This window comes from Helianthus annuus, chromosome 16, assembly GCF_002127325.2.
Source record: "Helianthus annuus cultivar XRQ/B chromosome 16, HanXRQr2.0-SUNRISE, whole genome shotgun sequence".
NCBI classification, from domain to species: Eukaryota; Viridiplantae; Streptophyta; class Magnoliopsida; order Asterales; family Asteraceae; genus Helianthus; species Helianthus annuus.
Window position 1 is genome coordinate 77,415,730 of NC_035448.2, and position 22,600 is coordinate 77,438,329.

At 38.8% G+C, this 22,600-nt stretch overlaps 1 protein-coding gene across 2 annotated transcripts; it reads right to left on the reverse strand.

The window, feature by feature from the left end:
- Positions 1 to 10,043: 10,043 nt before the first annotated feature.
- On the reverse strand, positions 10,044 to 14,392 carry LOC110894776 (probable inactive receptor kinase At5g58300). Of its 2 annotated transcripts, none has more exons than XM_022142006.2 (3): positions 14,158 to 14,392; positions 11,400 to 12,698; positions 10,044 to 10,802 (listed from the first exon to the last, which is right to left on the reverse strand). In XM_022142006.2, the coding sequence occupies exons 2-3, from the start codon at positions 12,667 to 12,669 to the stop codon at positions 10,216 to 10,218; spliced, it is 1,857 nt and encodes a 618-aa protein (XP_021997698.1). In that variant the 5' UTR covers positions 12,670 to 12,698; positions 14,158 to 14,392; the 3' UTR covers positions 10,044 to 10,215. The 2 variants fall into 2 exon arrangements, with proteins under 2 accessions (XP_021997698.1, XP_021997699.1); XM_022142007.2 differs by having other exon boundaries at positions 11,400 to 12,710.
- Positions 14,393 to 22,600: the final 8,208 nt, after the last annotated feature.

The following is a 22,600-nucleotide window of genomic DNA, read 5'->3' on the forward strand; positions in this document are numbered from 1 at the left end:
CATATCTTGATGAACCAAGGTATGAGCCTTCATGCTCATACTTTGGAGAACCAAGTTATGAGCCTTCACCTTCATATAGTTATTATGAGGAACCATGGCGTGAATAACCCACCTCATATGAGTATTATGAAGAACCAAGTTATGACCCTTATCCATCATATACTTACAATGAGGAACAATGGTATGAACCATCTACCTCATATGAGTATTATGAGGAACCAAGGATCGAACTTCCGAGTTCAAGCTTTGAGGATCCTTATTCCACTCAGTTTGACGAAGCACCAACTATCTCACCCGTAGCCGAAAAGATAATAGAACACCTTAAAACTATCGAGCGCTATATAAAAGAAGCCCGCACAAGAGAAGAGGAATCCCGCGCAAGGGAAGAGGTAATATGTACTAAAGAAGTGATAGTTGAAGAGGTAAAAATGGAAGAACAAATAAGTGAAAAACCGACACATGAACTAATCAATGAAAAAGGTGAGTCCGGCAACGTTAAAATTCAAAGAGAGCCTAATTTTCAAGAAATTAATCTCTTGTCACATTCTTTCGAAAACCATTGTTTAGTACCTATTCATGCGAATTTTTTAAAAGTGTTAAACACTAACACTAAAATTGACGAAATGGTAAGCATTAAGTTAACAAGTGATCAAACTACGCTAATAAAAGATGATCCATTTGAAATTAACATTACACCGGTTCCATGTTTCTTTCAAAATTCCTTTATTAGTAATATTACAATTGATAAAGATCTTTGTGTTAATATAATGCAAAATTACATTTTCGAAAAAATAAGTATTGGTGATTTTTCTCCAATTCAAATACCCATTTTTCTATCTAATCGGAAAACAATAAAATCAATGGGAGTAGTTGAAGATGTGTTAGTCCAAACAAATCAAATGGTAGTCCCTACCGACTTCGTCATCCTTGATGACGCTCTGCTAGTGTTGGGGCGGCCTTTTGTAAAAACCTACGAAGCTTTGAAAAATCGGAAGAAAAACAATTTACCCATTCAATTAGGGGTATTCAAACGAAGTGTCGATCTTGACCGTTCAATTAAATATCCAGTCGGCAATGATGACCCCCTAATTGAAGATGAAGATGAGCCACCCAATACGGAAAAAGAAATTGACCACTTTGTTGAAGAAGAGTTCGCCATTGAACAAACCATTTTGGTTCTTGACCAACATGAGCAACCAAATAAGGAGTCTCCTAAAGACCCACCACTTGAGCTCAAAGAACTCCCTAAAGGTTTGGAATATGCTTTTCTTGACAAGGATGGTAAATTACCTATAATTATTTCGTCAAAATTAACTAGTGTAGAAAAAGAAAAATTAGTCACACTTTTGAAAAAACGCAAAAACGCGATTGCATGGAAGCTTGTAGATATTAAAGGAATAAGTCCTTCCACGCGCACGCACAAAATTTTAATGAATGATGACTATAAATCGGTAATACAACCACAACGTAGAATAAATCCAAACGTCCAAGAAGTGGTTAAAAATGAAGTCATCAAATTACTTGACGCCGAACTCATTTACCCAATTTCCGATAGTCCTTGGGTAAGTCCCGTCCAAGTAGTTCCTAAGAAAGGAGGTATGACGGTGGTTACTAATGAAAAAAATGAATCAATACCAACGAGAACCGTCACAGGATGGAGAGTGTGTATAGATTATCATAGATTAAATGAGGCAACAAGGAAAGTCCACTTTCCCTTACCTTTTATTGATAAAATGTTAGAAAGATTATCCGGTCACAAATTTTATTGTTTCTTAGATGGTTTTTCAGGTTAGCACCCGAAGACCAAGAAAAGACAACATTCACATGTCCCTATGGAACTTTTCCTTATCGACGCATGCCTTTTGGTCTATGTAATGCCCCCGCAACTTTCCAATGTTGGATGGTGGCAATCTTCCATGACATGATAGAAAAGACTATGGAAGTCTTCATGGACGAATTTTCTATCTTTGGAGATTCGTATGACCAATGCCTCGATAACCTTGAACGAATGTTATCCCGATGTGAGGAAACTAACCTTGCCCTTAACTGGGAAAAATGCCATTTCATGGTAATGGAGTAAATAGTACTCGGTCATAAAATCTCAAGCGAAGGAATGGAGGTTGATCGGGCCAAAATAGACACTATTTCCAGATTACCACCCCCATCCTCCGTTAGAGCAATCAGAAGTTTCCTAGGACATGCCGGATTTTATAGGCGGTTTATCAAAGTCTTTTCAAAAATCTCAAGACCTTTAACAAAATTACTTGAGAAAGATGCTCCTTTCATCTTTGACAAGGATTGCAACCAAGCATTTCTAACGTTAAAGGAAATGCTAGTCAATGCACCTATCATGATAGCGCCTGATTGGAAATTACCTTTCAAAATCATGTGTGATGCAAGTGACTTTGCAGTTGGAGCCGTCTTGGGACAAAGAAAAGATAAGCATTTTCACCTAATTTATTACACTAGTAAAACACTTAACGATGCACAAGAAAACTATACAACAACTGAAAAAGAATTACTAGCTGTAGTATTTGCTTTTGATAAATTCCGTTCTTTTCTTGTTCTTTCTAAAACGACAGTTTATACAGACCATGCAGCCATTCGTTTTCTCTTTAAGAAACAGGATTCAGGATTTTATTGGCCAACCATTTACAAAGACGCCAAAAGTCTTGTCAAGACTTGTGATGCATGCCAACGATCAGGTAATATTTCTTCCAAAAACGAAATGCCACAAAATGGCATTCTTGTTTGTGAAATTTTTAATGTGTGAGGACTCGACTTTATGGGACCTTTCCCACCATCGAAAGGAAACAAATATATACTTGTGGCAATAGATTACTTGTCAAAATGGGCCGAAGCCGAAGCCCTTCCAACAAATGATGGAAGAGTTGTGGTAAGATTCCTGAAATGATTATTTTCTCGTTTTGGAACTCCAAAAGCATTAATAAGCGATAGGGGTACCCATTTTTGTAACCATCAACTCGAAATTTTTTTAACAAGATATGGGGTCTATCACCGGATCTCAACCGCATATCACCCTCAAACAAATGGACAAGCCAAAGTGACTAATCGAGGTTTAAAAAGAATACTTGAGAAAACCGTATGGTTAAATAAAAAGGAATGGGCCGATAAATTAGACGACGCTTTATGGGCTTTTCGAACCGCCTATAAAACAACAATAGGTACCACCCCATATAAGCTTGTCTATGAAAAAATGTGTCATTTGCCAATAGAAATAGCACACAAAGCCTATTGGGCAATTAAAAACATAAACTTACACATTCAAATTGCCGGTAAAAATCGATTTTGTCAATTAAATGAATTAGACGAATTAAGGAATCATGCATACTCTAACTCCGAAATTTATAAGGAAAGAATGAAAAATTTGCATGATAAGCATATTAAACCTAATGAATTTTGGGTGGGAGATCAAGTTCTATTATTTAATTCACGCCTTCGGTTATTTCCCGGTAAATTAAAGTCTAGGTGGTCGGGACCTTTTTCTATCACCCATATTTTTCCACACGGTGCAATTGAAATTAAATCTCGGAATGGGATTCCATTCAAAGTCAATGGCCAATGGCTAAAGCTTTATCAAGGATTCATTGAGGATGAAGAGGAGGAAATCTCACTACAAGCGATTGACGAATAAACGAAGGTTTGTGCATCAACATCATATCTTGTAAGTAACGAACGTCGGGAAAGCTTCTAAATCAGTAAGATTTCTAAAACCAAGTTTTGGGAAACAGGTCACTCACACGTGCACTTAAATATATATATATATATATATATATATATAATAAATTCAGTTCTTACCCATCCACGGGGACGTGCCCAGCTGGACACTGGGTCGTGGCCAGCTACCATTGGGGATAAAACCCCTTTTCCTTTCATTCTTCACTTCAACACGACCCGTTTCCCTGAAAACTCTCTGGTTCTATCGCGAATCTCTCAGATTTTCACGTTCTTCCACCGTTCAACAACGTCAAGGTATGATTCTATCATCATAGTTAGTTAGATTAATCATTTGCATGTAGTTTAACATCAAAAATTTGGGAAAAAATCTAGGGTTCTTCAACTTGAACTGAATCAAACCTCAAATTTTGCTTATATTTGTTAGTAGTAGTTTAGTTGTGTGTTATAGGAAGTAAATCAACTTGAATTGTTTGAAGATTTGCCCGATTTCTAAAAAAAACCTCAAACCCTTGTTTTTGAACCGAAAAAGATAAAATTGAAGGGGAAAACGGTTTGTTTTCGGAAAAACGGCAGTTGGGGTTTCATTTTCGGGGAAAACTGCCCCTACTCAACCAAGAATTTTCAAGTTTTTCGGAACCGGGACGAAAAATGGAATTTTCGGGAAACAGACGCCTGAGCACGGGGTCGTGCTTAGCGAGCACGGGGGCGTGGCCAGTTAATCTCATCCGAACACAAGGCGTGGTCAGTGGCGACGCGGTCGTGTTCAGCTTGCTGTTTCAGTTTTCTTCGGAAATTTATTGTTTCATGCTAACTATTTTATGTTTTCTTTCAGATGGCCAAGAAATTCACACGCTTCAACCAAAATGAGTGGAACTATCAAGCACGATTTGAGATTCTACAAGCAAGGCCCGAGGAAAACCCAAGACAAGTTTGCCTAGACACCCTGGAAGCAGTGGGGCAGATTGACCGCTTCAACACACTAGGGGTCCACTTAGAGCGGCCCTCTGCACTAGACTCCATTCGGTTCACGAATACAACATGGAGTTCTATATCACGTTTGCATTCAAAGCTAAAGCAGAGCCGTTTGATGAAGAGGGGGTTGAGTTTCGTTGTGCTGAAAATTTACTCTCAATCTCCTTTGCACAGTTTGGGTCGATCATTGGGTTGTTTGCTGAAGAAGATGCCGGAAACGAGGAAAACACGGGTGGTCTCCATGAAATCTCCCAGAATATGCGTCAAACGACATGGGCTCAAATAGGAGAAGGAGCATATGATCCAAGCCAAACCAAGAGCTCACAGTTGCGGGACCCTCTATACCGCTACATTCACAGGGTCCTTAGCAACTCCCTCAACCAAAGGCGTGACAGTTCCGATGTTGTTAACCTAAGGGATTTGATGGTCTTATACTGCATTCACAACTGTGTGCCTCTCGATGTTCCACACCTGCTCCTTCGAAACATGCACCTAAACCAGCTAGCAACAACCCCGACCCCTATCTTCTTTGGAGGATGGATTTACAGCCTCTACAAGAACTTCGTGGAAAGAATGCCAAGGTCCTTCCGTAAGGGCCCATGGTCGGGCAAGGTGGATCTCGTCATTTGTCGCTCAATGGGAATTATCAACGAGGCAGGTGACGGGACGATTTGATTTCAAACGGTTCAGGGACATGTTTGGAACCCACAGGAGGCTCTTGTTCTTCACGCCCCACAAATCCGTCCTCCTCCTCAATTTCACGTCCATGCGGGCTCATCATGCTTTCAAAGGGTGGTTTTCCTAATTTACAAAGTTTACATGATCTTTTGCAGGAAAACCTCTTATGCACCCGCAACACCTACAACATGGCCAACAATACCTACACCCGGGTCAGAGCTATAGAGAGGAACATCTCCGAGATGCAAGATGACATCAGCCATATCCGGGAGCATATGGTGTACCGAGGAGGAAATGATGAAGATGAGGAGATGGATTGAGGCGAAGGAGTCGGAGGTGGTGTGACACGGTGGAAGCTTTAACAGGTTAACCCCTTATTCTCAAAAACAATTATCTGGCCTGCGTGCCAAAGTTGAACAATTTACTTTCCTTTAACACTTTTGCTTTTTCTGCATTTTCTTTTTTTCTTTTTAGTTTGTGATGTGGATGATAACTTATGGTATGTTAGGATGTTTGTTATTTGTGTGGTGTGGTATTCTTAAGCAAAACCGGTACCTAGGAAGCTTGGAGGCACTAAATGTTAGTGCTACACAAGCCCGGAAACCCAACCCGAAAGCCAAAAACCTGTTTGATTTGATTGCAGATTGTTGCCACGGGGCCGTGCCCAGCGAGCACGCCCCCGTGTCCACCACCTTGTACCTGCTGATTTGTATGAAATCTGTCTGCCACGGGGTCGTGTCCACCCAACACGCCCTCGTGGACACCTTCTGTAAGTTGCTGTTACTGGCACTTTGACCACGGGGCCGTGCTCACCCAGCACGTGGTCGTGGCCAGATGCCCAGTAACACCAAAACCTTGTTTTTATCACCTTTTTACTCATTCAATCAACCTAAAAACTTATTTTTGGGATACATTGAGGACAATGTGTAATATAAGTGGGGGGGGGGGTGTTAAAACCTTGAATTTTGCAGGTCCTAATAACAAGCCTTACACAAAACTCTATTGGAACCGCTAATCACCCCAATTTTTTTTTTCAAAAACTTTTTATTTTTTTACTTGTCTTGGTTTAATTTGGGAATAACAAGTTCCAAAAGGTTATATTTTTACAGATTTACAACCGATAGCGTCGTGATAAAAGAACCAACACAAGAAAATTATGAAACAACATAACAAATCTAGTTAAAATTTGATTATATATACTTGATCACATTATAAACCCATTCCCACAACAAGTGAGTTTTGAGCCTTTATTGAGCATACAAGCATACATCTTTAAACTAAATGCTCATTTTTCGTTTCTTGTGTGAATAGCTGCTTGGTTCTTACAACTCTAGAACTTGCCACGACAATACATTCCCGGTCCTTACCAACTCAAACCCAAGTAAGTAAATGATGGAGGCATTAGGACTAACCCATTTTCTTTTTAACACCATTATTTTTCATTTTCTTTATCAACTACCCAAAATCCCCCTAGTTAACCCCTTTGAGCCTAAACCTTGTCATTTCTAAACCCACTAAACAAACACCCTTTACCCACCAGAACCCTTTTACTTTTCAACCTTTTATTTTAGTAAAGAGCTCGGTTTTCTTGTGACGTTTCCTTAAAAAAATGAAGCCTAGCAATAAACAAACAAAGTCCTTAAAGAAACTTTGTTTGAAAATGCTTATTTTGTATAAAAAGTCACAAAAACAAAAAGTTTTACGACGACCGACGCTTTTTACGCTTTTAGCCCTTTTTACTAACCACTAACCCAAAACCACCTACCTTTAGCCCAAGCCTAACCCTTCCCAAAGTCCTCTTGATATTTACAAAGGTTTATAGTTAAAAAGAAGGAGGATTGATTGCTTGGCAAGCATATGGTAGAAGTAAGTTCCATGCCGGTCTCGAGTGTTTCACAAAAATACATCTTCGGCCGAGTATTGAGTGATCTCCCGTGAGATATGTGAACTTGTATATAAATGGAATTTTAAAGAGGCATGTTATGCCCAATAAGTAATTTCGCTTATGAAACGTTCTAAGTAAATCATAGCGAATAGGATTGTAAATAATATAAAAATAAAACCCAATAAAGATCTTGGATTCCCGACACTCAAGACAAGCCCAAAACTTCTCTTCTACCCATTTCATTTGGGTGTGTAAGCCACAAAATAAAGAGTTTTGCTTGAGGACAAGCAAAGATTCAAGTGTGTGGGTATTTGATGTGTGCAAAATGTAACATATAAATTACATCAAATGATGCATAAAACTAACCTTTTTTAGTACTAATGTTGGAAAAAGTGTGCTTTTATCTTCCTTTTGTATTTTCAAGACCAAATGAGCTTAAATGAACAAAAGGAACAAATATGCAGCAAAAACTAACATAAATACAAAGAAAAGGAATAAACATGGCATGCCCGACCCCTCGACAGCATCTTCCCAAGCAAAAACAAGAAACAGAAGGCTGACCACGGCCCCGTGCCCACTAAGCACGGGGGCGTGGTCAGATGTTTGTAGAAAAGACAAAGCTGTAGAAGCTTCTATTGCCCACCACGGGGGCGTGCCCACTGAGCACGGGGCGTGGTCAACGCTAAGATTCGCAGAATCTAGCAAATCTTGGTAATACAGATACGCTTTTGCACACAGGGCCATGCCCAGCGAACACGGGGCCATGTGGAGCCTAATACAGACAACTGCAATTAATGAAGGAAGAGAAAGAGGATGGTCACGGGGCCGTGTCCAGCGGACACGGGGCCGTGGCCGGGCTTCTGTTCAGGCTATAAATAGAGGTGCTTGGTTCACTTCAAAGGGATCCCTTGTCAAACCACCTCTCTCCCACTTCACCACCACTCCACCACTCCTCCACCATCATCCATCATCCACCTTAGAGTGTGTGTAGTAGTCTCGGGATCCAAGATTGATCGTAAGAGTTATTGTTAATCAAATGCCATGTTTGGCTAAGTCTCTTACATCACTTGGTGAAGACAAGTCTTTAATGTAATACTTTTGATTTTAATCTTTTCGCACTTTTTATTTGGTTTAGTTGACTTTAATAACTAGTTTCTTATGTTGAAGGTGAAACTTCTTTATCATTTGTCCGTGGTGTCTTGGCATTACTTTACTGTCTATATAAAGTAAAAGATTTTAACCATTCATATCTCTACGGTTTATATAGAGATATGTTGGTTACCTGCTCGGGGGTTAAGGGAATGGTTTGGTAAGGTTCTTGCCTTGCTCAGTGTATAGATCCTGCAAGGACCTGGGTCAAGCTTACTCGGACCTCCTTCAATACCCACTGGTATTGGATGGCGGGGGGTGCGAATGGCTTGATCCCCTCATATGTAAACTACTATTAATACATTAAACTGACTACTTGGGATTGTATCCCTGCTGACTAAACCACTTAGCTGAGGGTAACGTCACCTTCAAAAGAGGGGCCTACCACTTTTCGCATTAATAACTTAATTAATTATCTTTCAATATTCCGACCCTTTGGGATTGTATCTTTGCTGACTCAAACCACTGGATTGAGGAGCCTACTACTATAACTAAGATAATCTCTTAAAAGGGTGCAAAAGTGCGAAATCATCAAAGGTTACATTAAAGGCGAGTTGGATCCAAGTGATTCATCTTGTCTATCTGTTTTTATTTTATATTTATTTTTCAGCATTTTTAGTTTTTATTTTTCATGTATAAAACCTTTTCTAAAATTTTGATTTGATTAGACGTTGAGGATAAACCGGTACTAAAAGCTCTTGTGTCCTTGGACGATCTCGGTATCTTACCAACGCTATACTACGCTCACGATGGGTGCACTTGCCCATGTGTGTGTTTAGTGTTAGTAGATTATCGTGTTTTATAAATTTAAAACTTGACTAATGTGTAAAATGGGTTTAAAATATTAATAAAAACATATCACACCTTACACACACCAATTGCATATATATTCTTCTAATATATATTTAAGTGTAACCCTTGTGGAAATTCCGAACTTTCAAAAACTTTTTTTCTTTTGGAAGTATTTCGTTAACCGATACTTGAACATAAACAGTTTAATGTAACGTACACTCCGAGACAAGGACATAAGTCACACATATCCTAAATACCCTTTATATAACTTAAATAATAACATTTATTTCTTATAAAAACAATAAAAAGATTTCGAACTCTCTTTTTTAAAAAAGTCTACATTATGTTTTTCCTTTGTCTAGTTTGTATTATAAAGTTCTTACTTTTAAAAATTTTAATACTTTAAATGTGTTTAAAAAATAATTAACAAATTTTATTTATTAAAAAACAATAAAGTTTTTTTTTAAATAGTGTTTATAGCCCTAGCACATATTAATCATTCAAACCATTAGCACATATTAATCATTCAAACCATATATGTAAGTGAATAAATAAACAATAGGTACTAAAATAATTTTATCAACCTATAAATTAAAAATCTATATAAGTTCAAATTTAATTAGGGTAAGAGGTATGTTATATACAAGTTAAAACCAGTTTATGACTTTTGATCGAAGTGAACACTTTAAAAAAATATGTTTTTTAAATATACATAAAAAACAAACAAAAATTTTGAGAAAAAATGTTTATAATATTTTTTTAACACTTTTGAATTTGTTTTGTAACAAAAAGAATACTTTAAAAAAATATGACATGTATGAGGGTAAATATAATAAATTTAAATGCGATTTTATAGGAAGGGGGTATGAAAAATAACAAGAGGAGTTGCCCCATTTAAATTTGTAATAACTTAGTGGGATTACACTATTATAATTTGACCCATGTAATAAGAATTAGCATTTTTAAACACAAACAATGAGATTAAAGAAACAACGGGTATTGTTATTCTAAGAAGCACCCAACATATGAAAAGCAAATGATCATGGTGTTTGGCTTGAAGATTGGCCATCCAACATCCTGGTCTCCTCAATCATCCTAACCACTTGATCCATTTTCGGTCTTGTTTCCGGGCTTTTCCCTACACATGTCATGGCTATCTGAAGCATCTGCACCATCTCTTCCTCTACATTCTGGTACTTTATCAGCTCCATGTCAAACACCTCCGCGGTCCATTCCTCTCTCACGACTGACTGGACCCACTTCGGGAGGTCCGCCACTTCATCTTGACCTGCAGCTGGTGCTCCTGCCTGGACCGGTGCTTTCCCGGTTAGCAACTCCAGCAGGAGAACACCGAAGCTGTAGACATCAGATTTCTGTGTCGGTTTTTTGGATTCTATAACTTCAGGCGCGTGGTAGCCTGATGTTCGAGAAGGTGTGCCCATAAGAGGAGTCAATCCGAAATCGGTCAGGCATCCATGGTTGTTGTGGTCGAGTAGGACATTGGAGGATTTGATGTTTCCATGAGTTAGTTTTCCTGAGTGAATATGAGCAATCCCTTTTGCTGTTCCAAGACCAACTCTTAATCTAGTTTCCCAATCCAGTGTTCTTCCTGAACCACCCCTGTTACCTGTATCACAAAAAACAGCATTGCTTTAATATTTATTATTCCTGATGGCTGGGTTTGGGTTAAACCAAATATTTTCACTACGGACGGTCTAAAATAGATTGGGCCGGGCTCGGTTTGAAACCAAGTGTGGTTTCTTAAGATTAATTACGATTAGATGGGTAGCTTGGCTTCAAAACCCATTATTGGTATTGTAATTGTTCTTCTTTTCTCCTTCTAGTTACTTGCTAGTCAGTTTTGTAATTTCAAAAAAAAAAATATATATATATAGATTGGGTCGGGATCTGGTTGAAACCAACTATTTTCTGTGGATGGGTCGGTTAGAGTTGGAAACATATAATTTCAGGATGGATTGGTTAAAATTAATAGATTGGGCCAGGTTAAGGTTGAAACCAAACATTTTCAGAAACTATATATATATTACCAAATTGTATGCATTGTTAAAAGACCCTCCACAACTTCCGTTCTCCTTTTAGCTAAATAAAATTATTTGCCCCGTTTGAAGAAAATACAACCCATTCATATGTAAACGGGTCGACATAGCCACCACCTCTTTGATTAACAATTGGATATTTTAAACACAAAGTTCCGATGACATACCGTGTAACACAGAGGACAAGCTACGAGATGTTGCACCGTCATAAATCAGTAACTTTTCATCCTTGGAATAATAATAAGCCAGAAGAGGAACCAAATTTGGATGTTTTGCTACCCTCCCAATAACCTCCATTTGCTGGTCGAATCCTCTTTTTCCGACGACAACTTCTCTCAGCCTTTTTACGACCACCATCGTTCCTTCCCCTAACACCGCTTTATAAGTTGTACCATGACCGCCCTTTCCCAGAACTTCAGCAGAGGCTCTAAGTAAGTCTTCAAGATCAAACTTATAAGATGACCTGTCAACGAAAACTAATTTGTTTGTCCCAGATTCTTGCAACCCACTACTGAAATCCTCTTTAGGCGTTTCGGTTAAGGCTTTCCCTGTACCACCACTTGTTGTTACACCTTCCTTCTTCTTTGCACAGAATAACACTAGTGTAAGAAGCAGAAACAGTAACACAGAAGAAGACACCACGGAAATGGCAACCACAGCACCCTTGCTTAGTTTCTTCTTCTCTTTTTGTTGAGAGGGTAGCCGTTGGGCAGGTGGAACCAGCATTCGTGGAGGGGGCAAATTCACATTTGGTGAGAGTGAGGGTGAGGGCGAGGGTGATGGTGAGGGTGAGGGTGAGGGTGATGGTGATGGTGAGGGTGAGGGTGCTGGTGCTGGTGAGAAGCATCGGGTAAGTGGTGATCCGCATAGTCCAGAATTCCCACCAAAAGATGAAGCCGGGAACTTTTTTAACGACACTGGGATGGACCCATTAAGCTGATTGTTGCTTACATTGAAATACTTGAGGTTTGTCAAGTTCTGGATGGATTCAGGGATATTACCAGTGAAGGAGTTGGAGGAAAGATCGAGTGTTACAAGTTGGGAAGAGAGGGAGGCAGGTATCTCACCAGAAAACTGGTTTTTGTTGAGGTAAAGGTTGGTGAGAGAAGGGAGGGAAAGAAGATCAGAGGGGAGACTTCCATTAAGAAAGTTAGAACGGAGGCTAAGTATAGTAAGTGCATCCAGGTTCCCTAAAGTGTTGGGTGGAATGGGGCCATACAGCCCGATACCAGGAAGGCGAAGTGCAGTTACGCGTCTACCATTGCAACTCACACCGGCCCAAGATGTGCAGACTGATGTTTTGTTTCTCCAGTTGAGTTTTCGACCTTGAGGCACAGAGGCAGCAAAGTTGATAAGGGCAATTTTGTCCGAGTCTAGATCCGCGATACTCAGTGGAAAGATCACAACAAGAAGAAGAAAGAGTAGATATGAGCTCATTGTGCAGTCTCTTCTCTTCTAATTCATTCCTGACAACAAGACTTGTCCATGAAAACATAAACAGCAGCAGGGAATTGGTCTTATTAGAGGGGACTAATGCTAATAATAAATACAAGTTCCAAAGACTCCAATTGGCATATCTAGAAGGCGTCAATCATATACATTTAAGGAATAAAGAGAATAACAGCTGTGATAATATCTTGTTCCTTTTCCATTTGTCCACAAATGTGTTCCAGAAATGTCAAAAAAATAAAATAAAAATATTATTTTATTAAACTTGCAGTTCCTTGTTCCCACTAAAAGTATACAACCACCCTCTTTATTACAAGTTTTTTGTTTGCGGCCATGTGTAGTCATAAAGCCCCTTGTGGGGCGTTATGCGACACGTGTCGTGCCACGTCACACAAGGGCTTTATGGGGCGTTATATCACTAGAGCCCGTAGTCATAAAGCCCCTACCCATCATTACCTATTTAATAATTTTCAATATTATTAATTAATTATAAAAACAATACCCTTTTTTTGATTGGTCCAAGTTTCAAACCCTCCCTCCACAACGCCGCTATGGATATCGCGCTCTCCCAAATTTTTTGGGACATAGCGCCCCTCGTTTCGGTGTTCCGACGCTACGCCGGCGCTATGGGGGGGTTATACCGCCCCACTACGTATGCTCTAACAAGCTTAATAAACAACCAATCCAAGAGGTAGGGTTCGAGTCCCACACCGTAAGGAGTACACAAGATTGCTTTTCATAAAAGAAAAAAACAAAGAAAAAAGTTTAATAAATACATATCCTTCAAAAACACCATTTTTCGTCTCCAGTAAAAACGCCCAAAAATGTTGTCAAATGATCACCACCTTTACTTTTTTTTAGTAACCAAATTATTAATTTTAATAAACAACTTTTTTTTTATTTTTGGCTATTATTTAATATAATAATAAAGTTTTTCTTTTTAAAATACATGTAACTTATGTTTCAGAAAGAAATAAAAACAGAAAGTGTATATAATACAAAACAGAAAAACCGTTAAAACTTAAAACCGAACCGTTCTAGCCGGAGCTAACCAACATCTGGTTCGGCTTAGTTTATCCAAAAACAGTAAGTAAGCAGTCTAGCCTAAAAGGCTAAAAATCAACTCTGTGAGTTATGTATGTAATTAAAGCAGTAGGTTGTAATATGGAACCTTCAACTATTACAAGAATCATGGAGAAAGCCATAACTCATCAGTCAATTGACAACCATCAAACTTAGAAAGTCCATAATCCATCTAAGTAGAAAACTTAGAAGCCAAAATGGTAGTTTGTAATCTAAACAAAAAGAAAATTAAGCTTAGTGAACTAGTTAATTGCATGTATTATGGCCTCTAAATCATGCTGATTAAACTAGAACTCAACAAAAATCAACGACAGATAGTATAAATCAGCTTTTTCCCTGCAAATGTGTAATATATGAATCAATGAAAATTGCAATGGCATTAATTTACCCTACCTTTGGAAGGAGAAACAAAGGTTCAAATCTGGTACATGTCTCGTTTGAGGAGAAAAATGGCGGTTGCTTTGGTTATTCTTCGTGAAGTAAACGGAAGCTTAATTATGTAAAACAAGAACGCAGATCTCGAGATCAATGGCTTCTTCTTATTCTCTCTCTCTCTCACACACACACGGTGTGTTAGAGAAAAAACAAATGGAGTAGAAGCAACTGCTCTGTTGACGATGGGGGCAGAGCAATGCAAATATTATGCCAAGAGAGGTGTGGCCACCTCATTTTATATTGGCTTTAATCCTAAAATATGCTACACCCTGACGTGGTTTTTATATTAAAAAAAAAAAAAAAAGAAATCTGCGCAACCTCTTCTTTCTTCTGTGTCGCATAGATATTGTAATTTGCTGACTATTTGTTTTATCGAAAACGTTTCATTAATGTCTGCGCGAGCTCTTCTTAGTACAGACTTGGCCCAACCAGTTCTAAGATCTTCTAAGTTCTGCAGAGGGTTAAGCATCACCACCCACCACCACCGTCCATCACCACCACCACCCACAACCGTCCATCATCACCACCACCACCCACAACCGTCCATCATCACCACCACCACCCACAACCGTCCATCATCACCACCACCACCCACAACCGTCCATCATCACCACCACCACCCACAACCGTCCATCATCACCACCACCGTCCACCACCCACCACCACCGTCTACCACAACCATCGTCCACCACCCACCATCCACGTCCACTACCACCAGTTTATTTTAGAAGTCTACATACGTTAAAAAAACAAACAAACTTCTTCTTACAAACTATAGAGGTTTGGTCCACCTCTTCTTCTACATATGTCTGCAAATGTGGTTCGCATACTACAGACATTTTACATCTTAAAATAACAAACACCACCTTAATCTTTCATACAATTTATATGCAAAATATAATATATACCTTTTATTTTGAGCATCTTTCTATTAGGGGTGTGCACGGTTCGGTTCAGTTCGGTTTTTGGGCAAAATCAAAATCGAAACCGAAATGTCGGTTTTCTTCGGTTCGGTTTTTCGGTTTTTGAAACAAAAGTAAGTAAGATTCAAAAATAAAAAAAAAATATAATTCAAAATTTAAAAATCTTTCCTATATGGTTACATTTAAGTTATTATACTTCATCTTTTTAACTAAAAGTGTTTACATAAACCTAACCTTGTAATCTATTTTTATGTTTCTTCAAAGTTTTTATTAGGACTTTTTCTTTTATAATACTTTGAATATTGTTTAATTTTTTTATTAAATTTTGTTATTTGTTATAGACAATAAATAAATCATTTCAATTATAAATAAATACCTGGGAGCGTGAGGACCGAATGAAAGAAAAATACCCCCACTTATTTCCCAAGACTCCTGCAACTAGAAGCAGAACTTAAAATTTTGGGACGAATTTTTTCTAACGGGGGAAGAATGTGACAACCCTCACCAAACCAGGTATACGTACGAATTAATTAATATTTAATTACTGCTTAATTACTGTGCTTGCTTACAATTGTGGATAAACTGCTACTTGAATTCTGATAAATACACATACTTGCATCATACTTTATTAACTGTCACTCCATTATTTACATACAAACTATAGTGACAAACTTGATGCACAAAAGCACAGTAGCACAATGAACGGATAACCCAGTAAACGTGCTTACATAGCCAGCACCAGGCAGACACTGCCTCTAAGGCCTGTATGAGCCGGGAATAGTTTGCTACACTAGTAGAGAGTGTAGGGAAATGAGGGTTGTAGAACTGCGTCACTAGGTGATAGTTATAGTGACCAGATGTGCCTAAAACATGTTTTAAACACAAAATTCTGCACTTTAATATAAAATTCAGCATTTAAGCTAACTAGTTAAGTGCAAAAACATGGGAAAATTGTTGATTGAATTTTGAAAAGAAAATGATACGCTAATAAGCGTGCCCACCTCCAGTTACAGAGGAAACTCTGGCGAAATTTTTCCAGAAAATAACACTTAGAATTATTTTCATGACAAGTGCTTAAAAATATCTTTTTAACTTGTTCTTCCGAATAAATTTCACCACGATTTTTATTACAAAATAACCAAGTGTCGGAGGTGGGATTTTCATAAATAAGACTTGTTAAATATATTTAGTATATATTTTTCATAGTAACACTTGTGTGAATTTCATGATTATTTTGTGAACTACATAAATATTATTTTTAGAGTAAAAATAATATTACTGGAACATACTGCATATTAACGACTCCAAAATAATATTAACGCCTTCACAAATAAATATCTAAGTTACACCGGTATTATTATTACCACCCGAACTTCAAATGTAACTTACGTATTTTCAGAAAAATACTCTTACATGCATATTTTGACAAAAGTATTTTTTTGAAAAATTATATGGAATAAAATATAATATTTTTGGGAAAAATATTTATATTTTGGAGATAGAATTAAAATATATTTTAAGTGTGACTTAATAATATATTTTTGGAATTACAAGAAAATGCACATGTATTAAAGCCTCCATCCTTGGGAAGGAATATAATTAATACATAATTACGAAGTGTAGACACGAAATAGTTGTCTAACTATTTCCCAAAAACTTAAAACTTAAGCTAAGGCACGACCGTCCGTCTAATAGAAGTTAGTACGTGTAGGTCGTCGCACAGCAGGTTGACTGGGAGATTTCTAGTTAGAGACGCACTACGGTGAGTTCATGTCCCCCTTTTCTCTTAACTGTTTTCAGTTTTTAAACTGCGGGGGTGAAATACATGTTACTATGATTATGATGTAACATTTGTGCCTGTAATCATCATGAACAGTTCAATTATCAATAAAATAATGTTATTTGATCCCAATGTTTGTTTCATTGTGTTTTACATTTTTCGTGTTTTGACTTTCGTTCAATTTCAAACTCTACATCGCTTTCTGGAGCATTATACGCAAACTGGTGCGTAAACGTACTCAGTTTAATGCGACAAATACTCCGGAACATCAACATATACTCAACATACCTTAAATAACCTTTACATAACTTAGAAATAAGTTTTGAAGGCTTTGGTATAGCAAAAACAAGTTAATTCACTTACAGGGACTAAACTTGACAAACTGCGAAAGTATGCCAATTTGAACTGTAACGAACATTCCGGAACATGTCCATAAGTTAAACATACCATAAATATCCTTTACATAGCTTAGAAATAGGCTTTGAGGGGTTTGGTATGCTAAAACAAACTTTTGGATAATTCAGGGACTAAAAGTGTCAAAAAGTGCACAAGTTTGCACTTTCGCGCATAACTTACGTTCTGAATACATCCGGACATCCAAAAATTTATGTAAGCATCCTTATATTATGCCTTAGTGTTTGGCATGAGAAAAATCCATTCGTCGCGTCATTTGGATCGTCTTTCACGCTTATGCGCATGTCGTCGTAATTAAGCGAACATCGCGATCGTACGGCCAAACGAACCGACATCCGGAATATTTTTGAGCATATTTCAAGTCCCCTACACTTTAACTTCATCTTAGAGCCTTGAAATGAGGTTAACGGGGCTTAAACGTGCCAAAAATGGGCAAAAATACGTGTTTCTGAAGTGCAGGGACCAAAATTGAAAATTCTGGTCTGGGAACCTTAGGCGGGGCGCGTAAGGATTTGCCAAATCCTTAGGCGGGCCGCGTGAACATGTCTGACAGAAAGATTTTGCATTTAATGCAGAATCTGGCCTTTCGTTCGATCAAAGGGCGATGCCTTTTCACCCAAATGAAGGGCCAAGGGTCAAGTTCACTGAATTTAACCCCTGGACACATGTACGCACGAGATCAAGGCACGATATTCGATAAAACGATCCTAACGGTTCCACTTTTCCTATAAATACCCCCCCCCCTTTAGTGTAAAAATCACAAAATCAGATCTTGAAGCTCTAAGTTGAAACCATTGTTTCATACCTGAGCTATTTGGTCTTGATTTGCACTCGGGGACCCTCCGTAAGTCTTCTTTCGCTCTTTTATTCGCTTTTCGAGTCCGAAAGTCAACATTTTGTTGACTTTCTGCATTGACCAGCTTATGGTCGATGTGAAGTTCATGGAACTTCATAACGTGAGCGTGATCACGATGGTTATGGTCCGTAGTAACCATACCTACTGATCACCACGTTATCTAGGCTCAGTGACGAGTCGTAGTTTCGGCCAAAATGTGCATTCTTGCATATTTTGTAACCAAACTACTCGTGAGCATCAAAGCCGTTTGTTTTGATGTCAAACCTGTTTTCAAACTTAGTTAAGCATGTTCTAACATGCTTGGCTCGTCACTTTTAGTTTAGTGCTTATATAGGGTCGTAAGGTAAGCGATCTAAACCATCGCTTATGCTTTCAAACCCGACCCATTTGGTCGGTCATTAGGACCTGACCAAACACATTAGGTGACCATAGCTATAACCTTCCGAGGTTATACCTTGTGGTCACGATGTTAGGCGTTCCGAACGCGTTCTACGCGAACGACGCGTAAGGTGGCATAAGCTACCTAAACGGGTCGTGCTGGACCGTAAGCACTTAGGTTAAGCTTCATTTTAGTATGTAGGCTTTGTTAAACCATATTACACGAGTCTCCATACTCGTTTGGTTTACGAACCCGCGTACTATCCAATCTTCCGATTTGGTCCGGTATATTAACATAAGCTACCTATTAGGTGCCGTTGATATTCCGTGACCTCTCGCATTACCTGGTTATTTCACAAGAACAACAAAGCAACCTCAGGTGAGTACATAGAACCCCATCTTTTACTGTTTTCCAAACTGTTTTGGAGTGAAACACATGTGCCTATCTGTTACATTCATGCTTTCCATGTTTTCACATCATATGCCTGCTATGTTGTTAGTACATTATAGTACACGATTTCATTACATTTCATGCTATGTATGCCCATTGTGTGCGTACTTAGTACATTGATTTACATGAACATTTCTGTTGCATATGTTTACTCAGCATATGGACACATTGATTTACATAAACATTTCTGCTTCGTATGTTTACTTAGCATACTTAGTACAATTGTTTACATCACATGCCTTCATTTTTGTTATGACATTTGGTTTGTTTAACATGGGACAATACATTCATTAACATTAGCTACGCCGTTCGTTAGTAGGTAGTGGTACCATAGGAATTGACAACTCCCATTCCTGAAGTCCTGGGTTTGATAGGACTGGAAGGAATGACCGAATTCGATATACATAACTTAGATAAACCTTTAATTTGTTTAAGGGTTTATCGCCGCAGTCTCAAGGCTTGGATGTATGCATAGTTTACAATACCGCATAAATGTTAATATCAATAGAGCATGCATTTTCCGCAGAACATAACGTTGATTTAAACCACGTTTTACTTCAACGACTTGTTTTGTGCATATGGTTTAAGTTGATACATTTCGCTTACCATACATGATACATTTTGGGATACACATTTCATGATTTACATTGAACATAAACACGTCGACATTGACATATACATTTGGTGGTTTACACTTGAACATAAACACTTGACATGGATTACAATAACACTTGACATTTGGTTTACACATGAACAATTTACATGGTGGATTGGTTTGGGTAAATGATTCAAGTAACGGGGCGTATGTAATATGATACAAACATGGTGGATACGCCGCTGGTACTTCCTATATATAAATGTTTGTATAATATTACATATCGTGGCGTTATCTAAGTCATTTCAGTTTAGACACATTACACTTTACATAAGTAACATATTCTTCACAAGACATTATTTTCACAAACAACTTATCTTATTCAACCCATTTTACTTGGTTATTCGTTTAACCTTGCACTTATCTATACATATCATTTGATGTTATCGTTTTTCAAATGGTTTACAAAGCAAGACAAATTACAAGGTTCATGACTGACTGTTATTAAACATTCTTTAAACTCAAGTCATGAATCCCATTTTCACAAAACCTATGTATCTCACAGGCATTTTTATGCTGACGTACCTACTTTCACATGTGTTTTCAGGAGCTATTCCATAGGACGATGATCATGACTCTAGGGCGGACCTGTGCCTTAGAACCTAAAAATGAAGTTTGAACTAGCTTAATTATGTTTTGATTTCTGTACTCTCTTTCTAAGACAATGTAACACCTTTGTTTATAAATAAAATACAACTTGTATGCCATGGTTATGAAACAATTTAATTCTGTCAACGACACTCCCCGGCGTTTCCGCCGCGGTTGCATGTTATACGCGGCCGGGGTGTGACAGAAGAGTTGGTATCAGAGCCATTGGTTATAGGGAATTAGGTTATTAGTAATGCTTTGACCTAGACTATAACTTTAGGACCCTAACACAAGTTATCTTGTGTTTAGAGTTTAAAACATGCACGTCACCTATCCTTAGGTGATAACCACAACGGGAACTTCGGTTCCGGATCCGCTTTGAAAAATTAATCATCTGTTCTAGGATGATTGATTACTAGGTTTTGAACCCTCTATTATAAGGTTTTGAACCCTCTGTTGTATGGTTTTGAACCTCTTTGGATTTAAAAAATCCCGTCAAAGTTTTGGGTTAATAGTGTGAACACGTGCGAACTGGAAGAGTGAATGCCTGTACCCTGGGTTTTCTGTCTAAGGCTAGAGTGTTCGTACAAATCCACATAATCGGACCAGTCACTCTTACCTGGGAACTCTTGGGGTGAGTGTTCACTTATAGGCGAGCATGTCTTCGCGATACACTAATCCTGACCCATTTACCTTGACTAGACATTTCATGTCGCTTATTTGCTTTGCGATGCATAACCGTCATCTTTGCTTTTGATTGCTTTTGCTTCATCTCATTCTCTTCATCCAATCATCTCACTCGTTTCATTTCATGTTTTTCTCTTCTAGAATGCCTCCTCGCCGCGACAACCAGATAACTACTGCCGAGCTGGCGGAGATTATTGCGCAGCAGATGGCTGCTCAATTTCCGAATCTCTTTGCTCAATGGAACCAGGCCAACAACAACAATGGTACATGCAAATACAAGGATTTTAACTCGGCTAAGCCACTCAAGTTTAGTGGTTCTGAGGGAGCAACTGGGCTTCTTCAGTGGTTCGAGAGCATCGAGAACACTTTTCGCCATGTGCAGTGTCCGGATAATCGCAAAGTCGAGTTTTCTTCAAGCGTGTTTCAGAAGAGGGCTCTAACATGGTGGAATGGGGTTATGAGAGATCAAGGTGCAGAAGTTGCTCTAGCTCAAACATGGGCTGAACTGAGAGCTCTTATGATGAGGGAGTTTTGTCCTCGTCATGAGCAACGAGCGTTGGAGAAAGAATTTGATGTGTTGAAGCAAGATAGTGGCGAGCACAGGGCTTATACAGATAGGTTTGAGGAGCTGAGTCTTCTTTGCCCGACTATGGTTACCCCACTCGATAAGGCCATCGAAAGGTACATCGACGGCCTACCTGACTCAGTACAAGACATTCTCACTGGTAGCAACCCTACCACACTCCGTCAGGCAATCGAGTTATCAGCGACACTGACTGAGTCGCAGATCCGAAAGAATAAACTACACAGGAAGGGTGACAAGGGCAAGAAGCAGTCGGCTGACAATGAGGATAGTAAGAAAGGTCAGAACAAGAAGGGAAAGGACTCTGGTTCCTCAAGGGGGTCAAGGAAGCGTAAGGCTTCCCAAAACTATGCTGTCACTGCCCAAGCTAACCAAGCAGCTCCCAACCAGCCTCCAGCAAAGAAACCCTACTCAGGAAGTGCACCTTTGTGCAATCGATGCAACAGTCACCACCAGCCACAATATCAGTGCCGTTTCTGTACTAACTGTGGGAAATCGGGTCATCTTGCCGATGTTTGTCGGTTTGCTCAGAATTACGCAGTCCAGAACCCTGCTCAACAGGTTGCTCAGCAACAGGGTCAGGCAACACGACCAAACCACCCACAAGGTGCATGTTATAATTGTGGGGATCTGACCCACTACAGAAATCGGTGTCCAAGACTAGTCAACTAGAACTAGAATGCAATCCAGAATCCGGCACCGGCTCGAGGACGAGTCTTTAACATGAATGCACAAGAAGCACAAGCAGACAACGAGGTGGTGAACGGTACGTTCTTTATAAATAATCAGCCAGCATCTGTTCTTTTTGATTCGGGTGCCGACAAGAGCTTTGTGTCATTGTCTTTTGAGACAATGCTTCGCGTGTCTAGAACGAAACTAGGTAAACCTTTGACAGTAGAGGTTGCCAGTGGTGAACCCATTGTTCTTAATTCTGTTCTACGCAACTGCCAGTTGAATCTTAACGACCATATTTTTCCTATTGACCTCACGCCAATGCAACTTGGAAGCTTCGACGTTATAGTGGGAATGGATTGGTTATCCAAGCATCGCGCAGAGATAGTTTGTTCTGAGAAGATTGTTCGTGTG